Source organism: Procambarus clarkii, chromosome 92 (assembly GCF_040958095.1).
Source record: "Procambarus clarkii isolate CNS0578487 chromosome 92, FALCON_Pclarkii_2.0, whole genome shotgun sequence".
Taxonomy (NCBI): domain Eukaryota; kingdom Metazoa; phylum Arthropoda; class Malacostraca; order Decapoda; family Cambaridae; genus Procambarus; species Procambarus clarkii.
The window spans coordinates 14,768,241-14,790,740 of NC_091241.1; the positions used below are offsets into that span (position 1 = coordinate 14,768,241).

General features: G+C 51.5%; 1 protein-coding gene and 1 long non-coding RNA gene across 4 annotated transcripts in view; one reads left to right on the forward strand and one right to left on the reverse strand.

Annotated features, from left to right (window-relative positions):
* Positions 1 to 22,500, forward strand: part of LOC138359597 (uncharacterized) — an 87,014-nt gene that overhangs the window by 22,855 nt on the left and 41,659 nt on the right. The window lies entirely within an intron of this gene.
* Positions 1 to 22,500, reverse strand: part of LOC123775004 (limbic system-associated membrane protein) — a 56,784-nt gene that overhangs the window by 18,942 nt on the left and 15,342 nt on the right. For all 3 annotated transcript variants that reach the window (XM_069318970.1, XM_069318971.1, XM_069318969.1), the window contains 2 exons: positions 9,872 to 9,987; positions 6,022 to 6,232 (listed from right to left, as the gene is read on the reverse strand). In XM_069318970.1, the coding sequence (XP_069175071.1) occupies positions 6,022 to 6,232; positions 9,872 to 9,987 (327 nt within the window). The remainder of the gene's footprint in view (positions 1 to 6,021; positions 6,233 to 9,871; positions 9,988 to 22,500) is intronic.

Here is a 22,500-nt window from a genome sequence, read left to right on the forward strand (position 1 = left end):
GGTAACCCAACAACACAGGACCAGTAACCCAACACCACCCACCAACAACACAGGACCAGTAGCCCAACACCACCCACCAACAACACAGGACCAGTAACCCAACACCACCCACCAACAACACAGGACCAGTAGCCCATCACCACCCACCAACAACACAGGACCAGTAACCCAACACCACCCACCAACAACACAGGACCAGTAACCCAACACCACCCACCAACAACACAGGACCAGTAACCCAACACCACCCACCAACAACATAGAGGTAACCCAACAACACAGGACCAGTAACCCAACACCACCCACCAACAACACAGGACCAGTAACCCAACACCACCCACCAACAACACAGGACCAGTAACCCAACAACACAGGACCAGTAACCCAACACCACCCACCAACAACACAGGACCAGTAACCCAACACCACCCACCAACAACACAGGACCAGTAACCCAACACCACCCACCAACAACACAGGACCAGTAACCCAACACCACCCACCAACAACACAGGACCAGTAACCCAACACCACCCACCAACAACACAGGACCAGTAACCCAACACCACCCACCCACAACATAGAGGTAACCCAACAACACAGGACCAGTAGCCCAACACCACCCACCAACAACACAGGACCAGTAGCCCAACACCACCCACCAACAACACAGGACCAGTAACCCAACACCACCCACCAACAACATAGAGGTAACCCAACAACACAGGACCAGTAGCCCAACACCACCCACCAACAACATAGAGGTAACCCAACAACACAGGACCAGTAACCCAACACCACCCACCAACAACACAGGACCAGTAACCCAACACCACCCACCAACAACACAGGACCAGTAGCCCAACACCACCCACCAACAACACAGGACCAGTAACCCAACACCACCCACCCACAACATAGAGGTAACCCAACAACACAGGACCAGTAGCCCAACACCACCCACCAACAACACAGGACCAGTAGCCCAACACCACCCACCAACAACACAGGACCAGTAACCCAACACCACCCACCAACAACATAGAGGTAACCCAACAACACAGGACCAGTAGCCCAACACCACCCACCAACAACACAGGACCAGTAACCCAACACCACCCACCAACAACACAGGACCAGTAACCCAACACCACCCACCAACAACACAGGACCAGTAGCCCAACACCACCCACCAACAACACAGGACCAGTAGCCCAACACCACCCACCAACAACACAGGACCAGTAGCCCAACACCACCCACCAACAACACAGGACCAGTAGCCCAACACCACCCACCAACAACACAGGACCAGTAACCCAACACCACCCACCAACAACACAGGACCAGTAACCCAACACCACCCACCAACAACATAGAGGTAACCCAACAACACAGGACCAGTAGCCCAACACCACCCACCAACAACACAGGACCAGTAACCCAACACCACCCACCAACAACACAGGACCAGTAACCCAACACCACCCACCAACAACATAGAGGTAACCCAACAACACAGGACCAGTAGCCCAACACCACCCACCAACAACACAGGACCAGTAGCCCAACACCACCCACCAACAACACAGGACCAGTAACCCAACACCACCCACCAACAACATAGAGGTAACCCAACAACACAGGACCAGTAACCCAACACCACCCACCAACAACACAGGGCCAGTAGCCCAACACCACCCACCAACAACACAGGACCAGTAGCCCAACACCACCCACCAACAACACAGGACCAGTAACCCAACACCACCCACCAACAACACAGGACCAGTAGCCCATCACCACCCACCAACAACACAGGACCAGTAACCCAACACCACCCACCAACAACACAGGACCAGTAACCCAACACCACCCACCCACAACATAGAGGTAACCCAACAACACAGGACCAGTAACCCAACACCACCCACCAACAACACAGGACCAGTAACCCAACACCACCCACCAACAACATAGAGGTAACCCAACAACACAGGACCAGTAACCCAACACCACCCACCAACAACACAGGACCAGTAGCCCAACACCACCCACCAACAACACAGGACCAGTAACCCAACACCACCCACCAACAACACAGGACCAGTAACCCAACAACACAGGACCAGTAACCCAACACCACCCACCAACAACACAGGACCAGTAACCCAACACCACCCACCAACAACACAGGACCAGTAACCCAACACCACCCACCAACAACACAGGACCAGTAACCCAACACCACCCACCAACAACACAGGACCAGTAACCCAACACCACCCACCAACAACACAGGACCAGTAACCCAACACCACCCACCAACAACACAGGACCAGTAACCCAACACCACCCACCAACAACACAGGACCAGTAACCCAACACCACCCACCAACAACATAGAGGTAACCCAACAACACAGGACCAGTAGCCCAACACCACCCACCAACAACACAGGACCAGTAACCCAACACCACCCACCAACAACATAGAGGTAACCCAACAACACAGGACCAGTAACCCAACACCACCCACCAACAACACAGGACCAGTAACCCAACACCACCCACCAACAACACAGGACCAGTAACCCAACACCACCCACCCACAACACAGGACCAGTAACCCAACAACACAGGACCAGTAACCCAACACCACCCACCAACAACACAGGACCAGTAACCCAACACCACCCACCCACAACATAGAGGTAACCCAACAACACAGGACCAGTAGCCCAACACCACCCACCAACAACACAGGACCAGTAGCCCAACACCACCCACCAACAACACAGGACCAGTAACCCAACACCACCCACCAACAACATAGAGGTAACCCAACAACACAGGACCAGTAGCCCAACACCACCCACCAACAACACAGGACCAGTAACCCAACACCACCCACCCACAACACAGGACCAGTAACCCAACACCACCCACCAACAACACAGGACCAGTAACCCAACAACACCCACCAACAACACAGGACCAGTAACCCAACAACACCCACCCACAACACAGGACCAGTAACCCAACACCACCCACCAACAACACAGGACCAGTAACCCAACACCACCCACCCACAACACAGGACCAGTAACCCAACACCACCCACCCACAACATAGAGGTAACCCAACAACACAGGACCAGTAGCCCAACACCACCCACCAACAACACAGGACCAGTAGCCCAACACCACCCACCAACAACATAGAGGTAACCCAACAACACAGGACCAGTAACCCAACACCACCCACCAACAACACAGGACCAGTAGCCCAACACCACCCACCAACAACACAGGACCAGTAACCCAACACCACCCACCAACAACACAGGACCAGTAACCCAACAACACAGGACCAGTAACCCAACACCACCCACCAACAACACAGGACCAGTAGCCCAACACCACCCACCAACAACACAGGACCAGTAACCCAACACCACCCACCAACAACACAGGACCAGTAACCCAACACCACCCACCAACAACATAGAGGTAACCCAACAACACAGGACCAGTAACCCAACACCACCCACCAACAACACAGGACCAGTAGCCCAACACCACCCACCAACAACACAGGACCAGTAACCCAACACCACCCACCAACAACATAGAGGTAACCCAACAACACAGGACCAGTAGCCCAACACCACCCACCAACAACACAGGACCAGTAACCCAACACCACCCACCCACAACACAGGACCAGTAACCCAACACCACCCACCAACAACACAGGACCAGTAACCCAACACCACCCACCAACAACACAGGACCAGTAGCCCAACACCACCCACCAACAACACAGGACCAGTAGCCCAACACCACCCACCAACAACACAGGACCAGTAGCCCAACACCACCCACCAACAACACAGGACCAGTAACCCAACATCACCCACCAACAACACAGGACCAGTAACCCAACACCACCCACCAACAACATAGAGGTAACCCAACAACACAGGACCAGTAGCCCAACACCACCCACCAACAACACAGGACCAGTAACCCAACACCACCCACCAACAACATAGAGGTAACCCAACAACACAGGACCAGTAGCCCAACACCACCCACCAACAACACAGGACCAGTAACCCAACACCACCCACCAACAACATAGAGGTAACCCAACAACACAGGACCAGTAGCCCAACACCACCCACCAACAACACAGGACCAGTAACCCAACACCACCCACCCACAACACAGGACCAGTAACCCAACACCACCCACCCACAACACAGGACCAGTAACCCAACAACACAGGACCAGTAGCCCAACACCACCCACCAACAACACAGGACCAGTAACCCAACACCACCCACCCACAACACAGGACCAGTAACCCAACACCACCCACCCACAACACAGGACCAGTAACCCAACAACATAGGACCAGTAACCCAACACCACCCACCCACAACACAGGACCAGTAACCCAACACCACCCACCCACAACACAGGACCAGTAACCCAACACCACCCACCCACAACACAGGACCAGTAACCCAACACCACCCACCCACAACACAGGACCAGTAACCCAACAACATAGGACCAGTAACCCAACAACACAGGACCAGTAACCCAACAACACAGGACCAGTAACCCAACAACACAGGACCAGTAACCCAACAACACAGGACCAGTAACCCCACAACACAGGACCAGTAACCCAACACCACCCACCAACAACACAGGACCAGTAACCCAACAACACAGGACCAGTAACCCAACACCACCCACCAACAACACAGGACCAGTAGACCAACACCACCCACCAACAACACAGGACCAGTAACCCAACACCACCCACCCACAACACAGGACCAGTAACCCAACACCACCCACCAACAACACAGGACCAGTAACCCAACACCACCCACCAACAACACAGGACCAGTAACCCAACACCACCCACCCACAACACAGGACCAGTAACCCAACACCACCCACCCACAACACAGGACCAGTAACCCAACACCACCCACCCACAACACAGGACCAGTAACCCAACAACATAGGACCAGTAACCCAACAACACAGGACCAGTAACCCAACAACACAGGACCAGTAACCCAACAACACAGGACCAGTAACCCAACACCACCCACCCACAACACAGGACCAGTAACCCAACACCACCCACCCACAACACAGGACCAGTAACCCAACACCACCCACCCACAACACAGGACCAGTAACCCAACAACATAGGACCAGTAACCCAACAACACAGGACCAGTAACCCAACAACACAGGACCAGTAACCCAACAACACAGGACCAGTAACCCAACAACACAGGACCAGTAACCCCACAACACAGGACCGGTAACCCAACACCACCCACCAACAACACAGGACCAGTAACCCAACAACACAGGACCAGTAACCCAACATCACCCACCAACAACACAGGACCAGTAACCCAACAACACAGGACCAGTAACCCAACACCACCCACCAACAACACAGGACCAGTAACCCAACAACACAGGACCAGTAACCCAACACCACCCACCAACAACACAGGACCAGTAACCCAACAACACAGGACCAGTAACCCAACACCACCCACCAACAACACAGGACCAGTAACCCAACAACACAGGACCAGTAACCCAACACCACCCACCAACAACACAGGACCAGTAACCCAACAACACAGGACCAGTAACCCAACACCACCCACCCACAACACAGGACCAGTAACCCAACAACATAGGACCAGTAACCCAACAACACAGGACCAGTAACCCAACAACACAGGACCAGTAACCCAACAACACAGGACCAGTAACCCAACAACACAGGACCAGTAACCCCACAACACAGGACCAGTAACCCAACACCACCCACCAACAACACAGGACCAGTAACCCAACAACACAGGACCAGTAACCCAACACCACCCACCAACAACACAGGACCAGTAACCCAACAACACAGGACCAGTAACCCAACAACACAGGACCAGTAACCCAACACCACCCACCAACAACATAGAGGTAACCCATCTGCTTGCGCGCGGGCTTGGTGTTAACTTGACACATGTAGACGCCCTGGTCCTTCTTGGTGAGGTTGGTGACGGTGAGGACCCAGGCCTGCGCCTCCTGGGTGGTGGAGATCCTGGGGTTCTTGGTGATCACCTGCGTCGCCACCGTCAGCACTGTCCGTCCTCCGGTGCCCTTGTAGATCCACGCCACCTGTCACAACCAACACATGTCTGCTTTATATGCTGCTTCCTGCTCTCATATGCTTAAATATGTTTCCTTTCCAAAACATGAGTTGGTTTGATATATATAAACTATAATTTGTATATATATATAAACTATAGTTTATATAAAACTATATACATAAGTTGACCAGACCACACACTAGAAGTTGAAGGGACGACGACGTTTCGGTCCGTCCTGGACCATTCTCAAGTCGATTGTGAAGAGGAGGTCGAGACAGGCAATAAATAGGCAAGTGAGCACTGCCTATTTCGTCGTCCCTTCAACTTCTAGTGTGTGGTCTGGTCAACATACTTCATCCACGTTATTGTGACTCATCGCCTGCACTATATACATAGTTTTATCAATGCCTTAACAGTGCAAGTAGGCAATTATGGGATAACTTAGGCAATTGAGCCAACATATATGACAATGGAGCATCAAGAGGTACTGAAGTAAACAAAGGGGGTGACGTGGACGCTCACACCATTAACATTGTGTCACATTCACACCTGTTAGTAATGCAACATTGCTCTTGTCGTGAGAGGTAGATACTGTTGCAACTAAGGGAAGAAGGTCTCCACGAACCACTTTGCCAGTTTGAATGTAACATTCCAGCCACCTAACAATCGGTCTGGCATAGTTGTAGGCTTTGTGAGTGGTGATCAGGTCTATGTGGGTTGGACATGTATATGAGTGGGATTGGGTGGTTATAAATAGGAGCTGCCTCGTATGGGGCCAATAGGCCTTCTGCAGTTACCTTTGTTCTTATGTATGTTGTATAATAATGGTGATCTTACGAGTTGCTTAATAAGTTAACTTTATGTATGCTTTTCAAATTCCTATTAAAATGCGAAATTACTTTTTCAAGCTGATAATAAGCTTATAGACAAATAAGTATTCCTGTCACTACGACGTTCTTGCATTCTGTCAACTATGTCTGTTTTATTCACGATGACAACAACATTAGCTTTACCTGTCTTAGTTACATGTAAATCATCCTTCTTTCTAATGTTATGACATGCTTTATGACTGTACCAGAATAGTTAGGAACAACCTTGTTAATAAGGAATTATAAACAATTTCTTGACACACATTAATCTCAACACTCAGTGTGTAACTACTCATGTGGAAAAACTTTTGGTAATATGAACGTTAATTACGTCTTGACTTGAGGCTGTGACCCTCGAACCACGACCCAGTGTAGTGATGGTCTTGTCATTTATCTCTTTGTCCCACAAATTAATGATAATATTTCTCTGCGTTTCGTTTTCATTAACACACAAAATATTCTGACCATTTCATGCATTTTACATATTTAAATTTATTTTGAAAAAAAACTGTCATTCGATATAAAATAATTATTGCATTCTCTTAATTAATTTTGCTGATGAGGCATTTCCTTTTAGTTAGGTTCTGAACGTTTACAGGACAAATGGGGGGGGGAAGACTTGACTAGCCGCCGGCTTCCTGTCCTCGTCGAGGGCATTAGAGTGTTAGTGACCCTCAGGTAAATTCAGGTAAACAGTTTTCGAGTGCACTAGTCACTCTCCATGTGGGAGTGTGTGCACTAGTCACTCTCCATGTGAGAGTGTGTGCACTTGTCACCATCAGCTCACATCAACAACGGTTCTTCAGTGTTCCACTCACACCTGTACACTTGTGGTCTGGGAATTTCTCATTGTTTCTGTACCTTTGTTTACCTTAGTTTCTGGCTCTTTACACGTGTTACATATTACTTGTGTTTGATTAATGTTTAACATGTGATGTCTATTGACTCTTCCTGCCCTGGTTGGAAGCTCCTTCATTCCTAAATAGGTCCCTAGTGGAACGAAAGTACTTAAACTATTTTTCCTATTTAGCATTGCTTTTCTTGCATGTGTATACAAGCACCCGACCTCTACAGAGGTTATCTTGAGGTGATTTCGAGGCTTTTTAGTGTCCCCGCGGCCCGGTCCTCGACCAGGCCTCCACCCCCAGGAAGCAGCCCGTGACAGCTGACTAACACCCAGGTACCTATTTTACTGCTAGATAACAGGGGCATAGAGTGAAAGAAACTCTGCCCATTGTTTCTTGCCGGCGCCTGGGATCGAACCCGGGACCACAGGATCACAAGTCCAGTGTGCTGGACGCTGGACTTGTTGACAGCGAGGTAGATGAGGCTTTTAAATTTGTGATGACCATGTAAGTGTGTTCTGTAACTCAATGTAATAAATATATCAATGTGTAAAACATTGCTAAATATAACATGTTCAAGTCTTGCTCTGATTTTCCTGTGAATGGTACAAATAATACTCATTAATCCGAACACAATTGGAACACTAATAGGTTATGCATGTCATCCCCCGTGTCCGCGTACAGGGCCAAATGTTGCACAAATAATACATAAAATATGCTCTCAATATATTCTATTTGCATTTCGATGGAGCGTCAGTTTAGTGTTATCTATATTGCGTAAGACCATTAGTGAATGTTGCAATAACACACCAACAATTAGTTAGTCAATACTTACACAAGGCGGCCCTCTGGCCTCCACTCACAGAGTAATGGGGCGCTCATCCTGGCGAATACTGCCGAAAATTGTCTTGGGGCCCTGGTGGGCAGGGCAGGGTGGACCCCGGTGGTCAGGGTGGACCCCAGTGGTCAGGGTGGGCCCCGGTGGTCAGGGTGGACCCCAGTGGTCAGGGTGGGCCCCGGTGGTCAGGGTGGGCCCCGGTGGTCAGGGTGAACCCCAGTGGTCAGGGTGGACCCCGGTGGTCAGGGTGGGCCCCGGTGGTCACGGTGGGCCCCGGTGGTCAGGGCAGGGTTGTTCAACATCCTCCCAGCAAGCATAAGAAATATTGCCGGAACAACCGTGGACATTTTCAAGAGGAAACTAGATTTATTCCTCCAAGGAGTGCCGGACCAACCGGGCTGTGGTGGGTATGTGGGTCTGCGGGCCGCTCCAAGCAACAGCCTGGTGGACCAAACTCTCACAAGTCAAGCCTGGCCTCGGGCCGGGCTTGGGCAGTAGAAGAACTCCCAGAACCCCATCAACCAGGTATCAACCAGGGTGGGCCCAGGTGGTCAGGGTGGCCATGCCCTAATCCAACTTAATATAACACCCCAATACCGTGAGCCTCTATCTTTTTAATCACTCTTTCATTTTGCACTGTATCAAAAACTTTGGTGAAGTCACAACATCACAAGGTAGACAACAACACAAACCTTACTACTATCAACTCCCTCAACTATACTGGAATAGAATGATAACATTTGTAAAACATAAGCGGCCCTTAGTTAAACTCATGTTGTGAATCATTTATTAGTCTCTGTTTTTAAAGATGAAGACGAATGGCTTTTGCAGTTATCGATTCAAGTAATTTTCCCACAATAGACGTTAAGGTAATTGGGCGATAAATCGACGCAAGTGATCTATCTCACTTTTCGAAAACTAGGTACCACACTGCAGACGAGGAGTCACAATAACATGGCTGAAATATATTGACCAGACCACACACTAGAATGTGAAGGGACGACGACGTTTTGGTCCGTCCTGGACCATTCTCAAGTCGATTGTAGTACCACATTAGCAACCCTCCACGATACTGAAACTAGGTAAGCAGAAAGGAGGGGGGGGGGGGTACTCACCCGGTAGTGGTGGAGGTTCTCGACGACACAGGACAGTTTGGCTTCCCGCCCCACAGACACCGTCACGTTCTCTATGGGTGACACGAACCTCGGCAGACCGTCCTCCCCAGCGCCATCTGTCGGTGATACCACACACTCTCGTTAACAGCTGTGAAAACACACACGCATAAAGGATAGGAATGATGACAGCCTCTTTCCATTTCTTGGCAGCGGCTCACACACATCCAGATTTTCTATACGTACGTTAGTTAGGTTAAGTGGGTGGCTCGGGTTGGTACGTTTTAGTACGCCGTGATCCTGTACGTCGTGGCACATCAAGAGGACGGAGCCGCTAGATCATAAGAGACACGTCACCTTTGGCATTATCACCGCTGCCTTAATTACCGCCAGAAGGCCATAATCTCCGCCGGAGTTAACAAGATGAGCATTGTTAAAGTTGTTGATTAATGCGTCGCTAGACGAACTGTAATTGGCTCCGCTGGTGTCTGATGTGTTGTTGCCGGAGGGCGAGGAGGTTATATCGGGCGTCCTGCCGCCACACTAATGGTTCCCGGTATGTTGTGTCGCTGAGGGCGTCGCTCAGGGCGTCCCTGAGGGCGTCCTGCCGCCACACTAATGGTTCCCGGTATGTTGTGTCGCTGAGGGCGTCGCTCAGGGCGTCCCTGAGGGCGTCCTGCCACCACACTAATGGTTCCCGGTATGTTGTGTCGCTGAGGGCGTCGCTCAGGGCGTCCCTGAGGGCAGCGCTGAGGGCGTGGCTCAGGGCGTCCTGCCACCACACTAATGGTTCCCGGTATGTTGTGTCGCTGAGGGCGTCGCTGAGGGCGTCCCTGAGGGTGTCCTGCCACCACACTAATGGTTCCCGGTATGTTGTGTCGCTGAGGGCGTCGCTCAGGGCGTCGCTCAGGGCGTCCCTGAGGGCGTCCTGCCGCCACACTAATGGTTCCCGGTATGTTGTGTCGCTGAGGGCGTCCTGCCACCACACTAATGGTTCCCGGTATGTTGTGTCGCTGAGGGCGTCGCTCAGGGCGTCCTGCCACCACACTAATGGTTCCCGGTATGTTGTGTCGCTGAGGGCGTCGCTGAGGGCGTCCTGCCACCACACTAATGGTTCCCGGTATGTTGTGTCGCTGAGGGCGTCGCTGAGGGCAGCGCTGAGGGCGTGGCTCAGGGCGTCCTGCCACCACACTAATGGTTCCCGGTATGTTGTGTCGCTGAGGGCGTCGCTGAGGGCGTCCTGCCGCCACACTAATGGTTCCCGGTATGTTGTGTCGCTGAGGGCGTCCCTGAGGGCGTCCTGCCGCCACACTAATGGTTCCCGGTATGTTGTGTCGCTGAGGGCGTCCCTGAGGGCGTCCTGCCACCACACTAATGGTTCCCGGTATGTTGTGTCGCTGAGGGCGTCGCTGAGGGCGTCCTGCCGCCACACTAATGGTTCCCGGTATGTTGTGTCGCTGAGGGCGTCCCTGAGGGCGTCCTGCCGCCACACTAATGGTTCCCGGTATGTTGTGTCGCTGAGGGCGTCCCTGAGGGCGTCCTGCCACCACACTAATGGTTCCTGGTATGTTGTGTCGCTGAGGGCGTCCCTGAGGGTGTCCTGCCGCCACACTAATGGTTCCCGGTATGTTGTGTCGCTGAGGGCGTCCCTGAGGGCGTCCCTGAGGGCGTCCTGCCACCACACTAATGGTTCCCGGTATGTTGTGTCGCTGAGGGCGTCCCTGAGGGCGTCCTGCCACCACACTAATGGTTCCCGGTATGTTGTGTCGCTGAGGGCGTCCCTGAGGGCGTCCTGCCACCACACTAATGGTTCCCGGTATGTTGTGTCGCTGAGGGCGTCCCTGAGGGTGTCCTGCCACCACACTAATGGTTCCCGGTATGTTGTGTCGCTGAGGGCGTCGCTCAGGGCGTCCCTGAGGGTGTCCTGCCACCACACTAATGGTTCCCGGAATGTTGTGTCGCTGAGGGCGTCGCTCAGGGCGTCCCTGAGGGTGTCCTGCCACCACACTAATGGTTCCCGGTATGTTGTGTCGCTGAGGGCGTCCCTGAGGGTGTCCTGCCACCACACTAATGGTTCCCGGTATGTTGTGTCGCTGAGGGCGTCCCTGAGGGCGTCCTGCCACCACACTAATGGTTCCCGGTATGTTGTGTCGCTGAGGGCGTCCCTGAGGGCGTCCCTGAGGGCGTCCTGCCACCACACTAATGGTTCCCGGTATGTTGTGTCGCTGAGGGCGTCCCTGAGGGCGTCCTGCCACCACACTAATGGTTCCCGGTATGTTGTGTCGCTGAGGGCGTCGCTGAGGGCGTCCTGCCGCCACACTAATGGTTCCCGGTATGTTGTGTCGCTGAGGGCGTCCCTGAGGGCGTCCTGCCGCCACACTAATGGTTCCCGGTATGTTGTGTCGCTGAGGGCGTCCCTGAGGGCGTCCCTGAGGGCGTCCTGCCACCACACTAATGGTTCCTGGTATGTTGTGTCGCTGAGGGCGTCCCTGAGGGTGTCCTGCCGCCACACTAATGGTTCCCGGTATGTTGTGTCGCTGAGGGCGTCCCTGAGGGCGTCCCTGAGGGCGTCCTGCCACCACACTAATGGTTCCCGGTATGTTGTGTCGCTGAGGGCGTCCCTGAGGGCGTCCTGCCACCACACTAATGGTTCCCGGTATGTTGTGTCGCTGAGGGCGTCCCTGAGGGCGTCCTGCCACCACACTAATGGTTCCCGGTATGTTGTGTCGCTGAGGGCGTCCCTGAGGGTGTCCTGCCACCACACTAATGGTTCCCGGTATGTTGTGTCGCTGAGGGCGTCGCTCAGGGCGTCCCTGAGGGTGTCCTGCCACCACACTAATGGTTCCCGGTATGTTGTGTCGCTGAGGGCGTCGCTCAGGGCGTCCCTGAGGGTGTCCTGCCACCACACTAATGGTTCCCGGTATGTTGTGTCGCTGAGGGCGTCCCTGAGGGTGTCCTGCCACCACACTAATGGTTCCCGGTATGTTGTGTCGCTGAGGGCGTCCCTGAGGTCGTCCCTGAGGGCGTCCTGCCACCACACTAATGGTTCCCGGTATGTTGTGTCGCTGAGGGCGTCCCTGAGGGCGTCCCTGAGGGCGTCCTGCCACCACACTAATGGTTCCCGGTATGTTGTGTCGCTGAGGGCGTCCCTGAGGGCGTCCTGCCACCACACTAATGGTTCCCGGTATGTTGTGTCGCTGAGGGCGTCCCTGAGGGCGTCCCTGAGGGCGTCCTGCCACCACACTAATGGTTCCCGGTATGTTGTGTCGCTGAGGGCGTCCCTGAGGGCGTCCTGCCACCACACTAATGGTTCCCGGTATGTTGTGTCGCTGAGGGCGTCCCTGAGGGCGTCCCTGAGGGCGTCCTGCCACCACACTAATGGTTCCCGGTATGTTGTGTCGCTGAGGGCATGGCTCAGGGCGTCCCTGAGGGCGTCCTGCCACCACACTAATGGTTCCCGGTATGTTGTGTCGCTGAGGGCGTCCCTGAGGGCGTCCCTGAGGGCGTCCTGCCACCACACTAATGGTTCCCGGTATGTTGTGTCGCTGAGGGCATGGCTCAGGGCGTCCCTGAGGGCAGCGCTGAGGGCGTCCTGCCACCACACTAATGGTTCCCGGTATGTTGTGTCGCTGAGGGCGTCCCTGAGGGCGTCCTGCCACCACACTAATGGTTCCCGGTATGTTGTGTCGCTGAGGGCGTCCCTGAGGGCGTCCTGCCACCACACTAATGGTTCCCGGTATGTTGTGTCGCTGAGGGCGTCCCTGAGGGCGTCCTGCCACCACACTAATGGTTCCCGGTATGTTGTGTCGCTGAGGGCGTCCCTGAGGGCGTCCTGCCACCACACTAATGGTTCCCGGTATGTTGTGTCGCTGAGGGCATGGCTCAGGGCGTCCCTGAGGGCAGCGCTGAGGGCGTCCTGCCACCACACTAATGGTTCCCGGTATGTTGTGTCGCTGAGGGCGTCCCTGAGGGCGTCCTGCCACCATACTAATGGTTCCCGGTATGTTGTGTCGCTGAGGGCGTCCCTGAGGGCGTCCTGCCACCACACTAATGGTTCCCGGTATGTTGTGTCGCTGAGGGCGTCCCTGAGGGCGTCCTGCCACCACACTAATGGTTCCCGGTATGTTGTGTCGCTGAGGGCGTCCTGCCACCACACTAATGGTTCCCGGTATGTTGTGTCGCTGAGGGCGTCCCTGAGGGCGTCCTGCCACCACACTAATGGTTCCCGGTATGTTGTGTCGCTGAGGGCGTCCCTGAGGGCGTCCTGCCACCACACTAATGGTTCCCGGTATGTTGTGTCGCTGAGGGCGTCCCTGAGGGCGTCCCTGAGGGCGTCCTGCCACCACACTAATGGTTCCCGGTATGTTGTGTCGCTGAGGGCGTCCTGCCACCACACTAATGGTTCCCGGTATGTTGTGTCGCTGAGGGCGTCCTGCCACCACACTAATGGTTCCCGGTATGTTGTGTCGCTGAGGGCGTCCCTGAGGGCGTGGCTGAGGGCAGCCTTGTGGCCCTGAGAGGAGCACCACACACACACACACCAGGTGGTCACCGCGACCCTCTACCAGTAACAGCTCATAATGTATTTGTTGACAACTTGTTGATATCCTATATCGTATTGTAAACATTTTGACACCGTAGATATCCTGTGTCGTATTTTGTTATATCTTAGAAGAGGAAGGATATCGAGTGCAAAATTATCAGTATTTGAGCTTTGTGTTGCATGAGGCGACAGTTATTAATTAGTAACTAGTTAATTAGTCTGACTGTCAACAGTCCAGCCTCCACTTATGACGTCACTGATACGTCACTGTGGAGGAAGCATCAAGTGGTGACGTCACTGTTACTTCAGCATGAAGGAAGCTCCAAACACTGATGTCATTGTTACTTCAGCATGATGTAAGCCCCAAACAGTGACGTCACTGTTACTTCATGCCGGTGACGTCACCACACGGGGAGCCGCGGAGGGGGCGGTACAATGGCGACTGTTTACATGTCCTAAACAGTTAATGAGCTGGACACTCCGACGATGTTGTATATAACAACAATAACCTCGGGTTGTGAAGTTTCCAATCTCGATAACTGCTTAATAAATATAAACAAAGCCGCCATGATTGTTGAAAGATGCACAGGTTTCGTAAGTGGTTTGCGACAATTCTTAGTGAATGATGGCTGATGGGTCAGCGTTGATGCTATCATAAGGTGTAGAGTGTTCCCAAAGCGCTTAGGAGACTGTCCTTGGCTTCTAACCTCATGTTACAGAGTTATCATTTGCGTTCCTTGTGGGGATCTTTGATGTCGTGAGCATTGGTACTGTGATTTGAGTTTTGAATGTATGGAAATCTCACGCTATTTCCTGCAATATTCTCAGTCCAAATATTCTTCTAGCAGAGTGGCGATAATATAAAGTTACATACTTCTGAGGGAAAGGAGAAGGAAGGTAGGACAGGGTAAGGTAGGGAAAGGAGAGGGAAGGTAAGGCAGGGTAAGGTAGGGAAAGGAGGAAGGTAGGGGCAGGGTAAGGTAGGGAAAGGAGAGGGAAGGTAAGGCAGGGTAAGGTAGGGAAAGGAGGAAGGTAGGGGCAGGGTAAGGTAGGGAAAGGAGAGGGAAGGTAAGGCAGGGTAAGGTAGGGAAAGGAGGAAGGTAGGGGCAGGGTAAAGTAGGGAAAGGAGAGGGAAGGTAAGGCAGGGTAAGGTAGGGAAAGGAGGAAGGTAGGGGCAGGGTAAGGTAGGGAAAGGAGAGGGAAGGTAGGGGAGGGTAAGGTAGGGAAAAGAGAGGGAAGGTAGGGGAGAAATCGTTAGAGTAATATCTGTGCTTTATGGACAATATGACGCTTATATTTATTACAGGATAGGGCGGAGGATGGGGTTACGAGAGAGGAAGGGAGAGGTAACTCTGGGGGAACAGGAGAGACAAGGAGAGTGGGAGGGAGTTCTCAGTTACATCATCGTGTTCAGCCTCTTCATCTTCTTAATAAGCATCTTTGTTGTCTTCTTCAACACCCCCCCCCCCTCCCGCTGGAAGCAGCCCGTAGCAGCTGTCTAACTCCCAGGTACCTATTTACTGCTAGATAACAGGAGCATCAGGGTGAAAGAAACTCTGCCCGTTTGTTTCAGCCTCCGCCGGGGATTGAACCCGGAATCTTAGGACTACTAATCCCGAGCGCTGTCCACTCAGCCGTCATGTCCCTGATTTCCCAGCGTTGTGCGTTGAGAGAGAGACAGAGACACATATTTAATTAGTTAATTCCACTTGTCGCAGACAAAAATGAGACTAATTGGTCTCATTAAGAGAAGCAGGTGCGCACCCAAGCCTGTTCTACGCTCCTGGATATATGAATTTTTATAGCACTATACGCGTCTGGTAGGTGAGAGCTCTCTCACCTCTAGACCTCTTGCTACACTACTCACACCAACTGTGGCACTCCCTCCTCTCCCCTCTCCCTACCTCCCACCAGTGTCCCAAAGATGGGGTCTGTGTCACAGCGAATGTTCCTGTGCCAAATGCCCTTTCCATCTCCCTGCTGAGTACTATCGCAGACTGTCATCGCACCCCTAGCACTGTTCTTCTGTCCCAGGGACCTTTCCCATATCCCAGAGCCCGTCTCAGTGTCCTAGCTACCGTCCCACGGATAATCCAGGGAAACGACAATGGGTGTCCCAACACACGATAAGGAGTGTCCCAGACATCTCTCTCAGGGTTAAATGTCCTTCCTCCATCAGGATAAATGACAGAGCCAACGAGAGGGATAAGAAAGCCAGAGCAATTTTAAACTGTCGTGGCGTAATGGAACTTGAGCCAAGAGGGGCATTGGTAGGAGGGAGAGAGAGAGAGAGAGAGAGAGAGAGAGAGAGAGAGAGAGAGAGAGAGAGAGAGAGAGAGAGAGAGAGAGAGAGAGAGACAGAGGGAGAGAGAGAGAGAGAGAGACAGAGGGAGAGAGAGAGAGAGAGAGAGAGAGAGAGAGAGAGAGAGAGAGAGAGAGAGAGAGAGAGAGAGAGAGAGAGAGAGATAATATAGAAATATTATAATATTCCCAGGTTTATGTTTTAATTGTTATGAATTTGTTTGCACATGAAGCTACACCTTTCTTTGATAAACAAAGAAAGGTGTAGCAAGGTGTGGAACAAGATTATGTAAGATAACCCAGTACACACACAGTGTAACTAGAGCTAACACACAAGCACACTAGGGGGGTTAGTAAATATGTGCCACTGAGGGGAAACTGGCCGGCGTTATCCCCATAAGGTGTGCACCTGCGTGCTTGACACCTGTGTGCTAGACACTTGCGTGCTTGACACCTGTGTGCTTGACACCTGTGTGCTAGACACCTGCGTGCTTGACACCTGCGTGCTTGACACCTGTGTGCTTCACACTCGGTAAACACTTGTAAAGAGGAGCCGCTGTATTATACAACTGGCATACACCACCTGCACAAAAGAATAATGGTAGCTGCAGGAGGCCTATTGGCCCATACGAGGCAGCTTCTGTGTATATCCACAGGAACCTCTACATGTCTGACCTACGCTTGAAACAAACCTAGCGAGCCCTCGTCTATTGCATAATAATGTGCTCCATAAATCAACTACCCTATTGATTTATAGTAGTAATAATAATACACATACACAAGGAAATCGCACTAATGTGATATATCAATGAGAAGATCGATTGGAACAACGAGGGGATTCGAACCCTTGACCTGGATACTAACAAGTCGCGCGCAACACAGGTGAGGCCACACAGGTGAGGCCACAGGTGAGGCCACACAGGTGAGGCCACACAGGTGAGGCCACACAGGTGAGGCCACACAGGTGAGGCCACACAGGTGAGGCCACAGGTGAGGCCACACAGGTGAGGCCACACAGGTGAGGCCACACAGGTGAGGCCACACAGGTGAGGCCACACAGGTGAGGCCACAGGTGAGGCCACACAGGTGAGGCCACACAGGTGAGGCCACAGGTGAGGCCACACAGGTGAGGCCACAGGTGAGGCCACACAGGTGAGGCCACACAGGTGAGGCCACACAGGTGAACCCTGACAAACTCTCAAAACAAAGACGATAAATTCAGGTAAGAAAAACAAAAAGTTGACTTACGAAGAAATTCAGAGTCATTTATTTGTTGGGGGGAGAGGGAAGGAGGAAGGGAGGGAGGGAGGGAGGGAGGGAGATAGGGAGAGGGAGGAAGGTTGTAGGGAGAGAGAGAGAGAGGGGAGGAGGGAGAGAGAAATTTAGAAGAAAACTGACAGGTGTGTGAGAAGTAAGCTTGTAAAGGGACAGATGTGAAAAACGTCAGATATTGGGTGTTCTAACTATTTGGGTGTTTTGAAGTGTGTGTGTATTCTCCAAGATGTACTTTCACAGTTGAGTTCCAGCTCCTAAGTCCTTTCTCTCTCTATCAATTAGAAGTAGCATAATTTAATGACTATCTCCACTTGTATTTCTTAAGGTATTTCTATTTAAAACTAGTGAATTAATCTCAGCTGATATTTCTATCCAAGTCCACTTATCTCCATCTCGGACATTAGAGAAAGTCTACCTCAGGACGGATCGTATTCTTATCCCTCTGATTCATTTGTCTCTAGTTCTTATTTATGGTCTCTCGTTCCGGTACTTCTTAGTCGCCATATTGCTCCACTGTCTGTGTACATATATGTATGAGTATGTGTACATGTATATATGAGTATGTGTACATGTATATATAACATTAATAATTGTGTAACTAGCGTCAAAAGATTGTTATTTGCTTAGCTAAACCAACTAGAGGGTTCAGTTCCTGAACCCAATATGTGCCTCTGTAACCCTTTACACCACCGCCCACGGGATGGGTATGGGGTGCATAATAAAGAAAGAAATTGAATTGTCCATTGTCTCCAGCACTCTTGTGATGTGAGGCTTCGTGATGACATCCACCTTGTCTCCCAGCTGACACAACTCCCACATTGTAGAGGTGGAGATACAGGTGAGTGTATGTGTGTATTCTAGTACAGCCCTGCTTATTGGCTTATTTAATAAGTGCATATGTGACATACTAATTGATTGTGAATATTTTAGTTTACCTTGAAAAGCTTCATAGAAAACACCGACCTCACCTAACCTTCTTAGTATGTTAAGATAAGAATCTTATTGCTTCTTATTTACAATTATTACTTAACCTATCAACGGTATAGGTTAAGTAATAATTGTAATTAACAAGCAATAAGATGCTTATCTCAACATACTAAGAAGGTTAGGTGAGGTCGGTGTTTTCTATGAAGCTTTTCAAGGTAAACTAAAATATTCACAATCAATTAGTATGTCACATATGCACTTATTTAATAAGCCAATATTGACTATAAGCAAGTGCGAGAACGGGTTGAATTCTAGTACGAACCTCGTTACTAACCACTGTACTTTTAACGTTTACATATGTGTTTTTTGAGGTGGGGTTCCACGACGGGACTGCATACTCTAAGATTGGTCTCACGTAGGTGGTGTACAGTGATCTAAATGTATTATTTTCCAAGTTTCTGAATGTTGTGTTGATGTTCGCCCGTTTACAGTAGGTTGCTGACGTTATTCTATTTTTTTCATTTCCCATTTTCCCATTTTCATCACATTGCACTTGCTGGTGTTGAAATCCAGTAGCCATTTCTTGAACCAACTCTGCAGCTTGCCTAGGTTTGTGGGATGAGTGATTATGAGATGATGAGAGGAAGGGGAGGGTGTAGGATAATGATATTTGAAGTAACGAGGTATGCTCTCGGACGTAGGTTCGAATCCTCATCACGGCCCTTGTGGATTCGTTCATTTGATGCATCACGCTATTGTGATTTCTGTGTGTAGCGAGGGTGTTGTGAGATAGCCATGAGTTATGTGTAGATAAACACAAGACAAGAATATTAGACACAGTAGGCGCTTCTGTAGTTTTATTGAGTGAGACTGCAAGGTGTATAACTGGCCAGCCGAGGTCCACCTACTCTGGGTCTGTGAGAGAACTGAGCCTGCTGCGGAGCACGGCTGGTGACTGTCTGTCTAGCATGACGTCAGAGGCCTACTCGCCTGTGATTGGTTATGTTCCAACTTGTCATAGAATTTGAGTATAACAGGTGAAAGATGGAAAGGAGCTCACTGGAGAAGGCTTGAGTGCCAGAGTGAACAAAGACAAACCTGCTAAAATATTTTTGATAATTATTGATAACAACAACAATAAAATCAAGAAAACATTTCTATGCAGTTGTCCCACTGTTGGTAACGGGGTCGTCAATGTCTTCTCTCTGAAATTATGTATATACAAACCAATTAAGAATTGAGAAAAGGAGAAAGTGGCAACCCAACACTTGAAAACAGTAACTTTAAATTATTCTTCAACTTTTGGCGGGAACTTTGCGCGGGAAGATTTGTAAGGGGAAGTAGCACCTGAGGACGTCTGCACAACCACCTCTCGCCCGCTGGCCAGGAGACTCTACCACTTGACCAACCAGGACATTATGAGGTCACAGTGACGTCACACCTGGTGCATGCCATTTTGACCAGACCACACACTAGAAGGTCAAGGGACGACGACGTTTCGGTCCGTTCTGGACCATTCTCAAGTCAATCTTGACTTGATCATTCATTAATCGACTTGAGAATGGTCCAGGACGGACGGAAACGTCGTCGTCCCTTCACCTTCTAGTGTGTGTGGTCTGGTCAACATACTTTAGCCACGTTATTGTGACTCATCGCCTGCATGTGCATGCCATATACATACATAAAACACAACATTCTATATCTTATATCGGTTAGGTTAGGATGGGTTGGGTTGACCTATAGTTTAGGTCAACCTACTCTAAAGTTTAGAAATGATGAAGGGTGGCGGAAATGTTCTCAGGTTGGCGCCTGACAGCTGGGTGGACAGCGCTTCGGATTCGTAGTCCTGAGGTTCCGGGTTCGATCCCCGGTGCAGGCAGAGACAAATGGGCAAAATGTTTCTTTCAGCCTGATGCCCCAGTTACCTAGCAGTAAATAGGTACCTGGGAGTTAGACAGCTGCTACGGGCTGCTTCCTGGGGGTGGGTAACAAATAGGAGGCCTGGTCGAGCACCGGGCCGCGGGGACGCTAAGCCCCGAAATCATCTCAACCTCAAGAATCATGAATAATATAAATAAGAAAGATGGGATCCAAGAGCAGAAGTTCACTCCTAGAGGCACATATAAGTGTGTACAAATAGGCCAAGATACAAATTTAGACGAATACAGGTTAGTACAAATTCCTGCGCTTGCGCATCTTACCCCCCCCCCCCTCCATCCCCCCCCCCCTACCCCCCGACGCAGACAATCAACCATTCCAAACACTCCCAGTCACCCTCTTCTTAAACAAACACAAACACACACACCCCCTCCCCCCACACACTCTTCACCTCTCCTCCTCTTCCTTATTTTTGTCGTTCTCTTCCTATTCTCTTTGTACGTCTTCTCCTCCACATGCTTCATAATTCTTATTCTTAGTCTTCGTCTCCTCCTTTTCCTCTTCCTGCTCCTCCAAGACTCCTTCACTCCTCCTGCTCCTCCAAGACTCCTTCACTCCTCCTGCTCCTCCAAGACTCCTCCACTCCTTCTCCTTCTCCTCCAAGACTCCTCCACTCCTTCTCCTGCTCCTCCAAGACTCCTCCACTCCTTCTCCTGCTCCTCCAAGACTCCTCCACTCCTTCTCCTGCTCCTCCAAGACTCCTCCACTCCTTCTCCTGCTCCTCCAAGACTCCTCCACTCCTCCTCCTCCTCCTCCTCCTCCAAGACTTCTCCACTCCTCCTCCTCCTCCTCCAAGACTCCTCCACTCCTCCTCCAAGACTCCTCCACTCCTCCTCCTCCTCCAAGACTCCTCCACTCCTCCTCCTCCTCCTCCAAGACTCCTCCACTCCTCCTCCAAGACTCCTCCACTCCTCCTCCTCCAAGACTCCTCCACTCCTACTCCTCCACTCCTCCTCCTCCAAGACTCCTCCACTCCTCCTCCTCCTCCTCCTCCACTCCTCCTCCTCCAAGACTTCTCCACTCCTCCTCCTCCTCCTCCACTCCTCCTCCTCCTCCAAGACTCCTCCACTCCTCCTCCTCCTCCAAGACTCCTCCACTTCTCCTCCTCCTCCTCCTCCTCCACGACTCCTCCACTCCTCCTCCTCCAAGACTCCTCCAATCCTCCTCCACTCCTCCTCCTCCTCCAAGACTCCTCCACTCCTTCTCCTCCTCCTCCAAGACTCCTCCACTCCTTCTCCTGCTCCTCCAAGACTCCTCCACTCCTCCTCCTCCTCCTCCTCCTCCTCCAAGACTCCTCCACTCCTCCTGCTCCTCCAAGACTCCTCCACTCCTTCTCCTGCTCCTCCAAGACTCCTCCACTCCTCCTCCTCCTCCTCCAAGACTCCTCCACTCCTCCTCCAAGACTCCTCCACACCTTCTCCTGCTCCTCCAAGACTCCTCCACACCTTCTCCTGCTCCTCCAAGACTCCTCCACTCCTCCTCCTCCTCCTCCAAGACTCCTCCACTCCTTCTCCTCCTCCTCCTCCTCCTCCTCCTCCAAGACTCCTCCACTCCTTCTCCTCCTCCTCCTCCTCCTCCTCCAAGACTCCTCCACTCCTCCTCCTCCTCCGGGACTCCTCCACTCCTCCTCCTCCTCCTCTTAATGCAT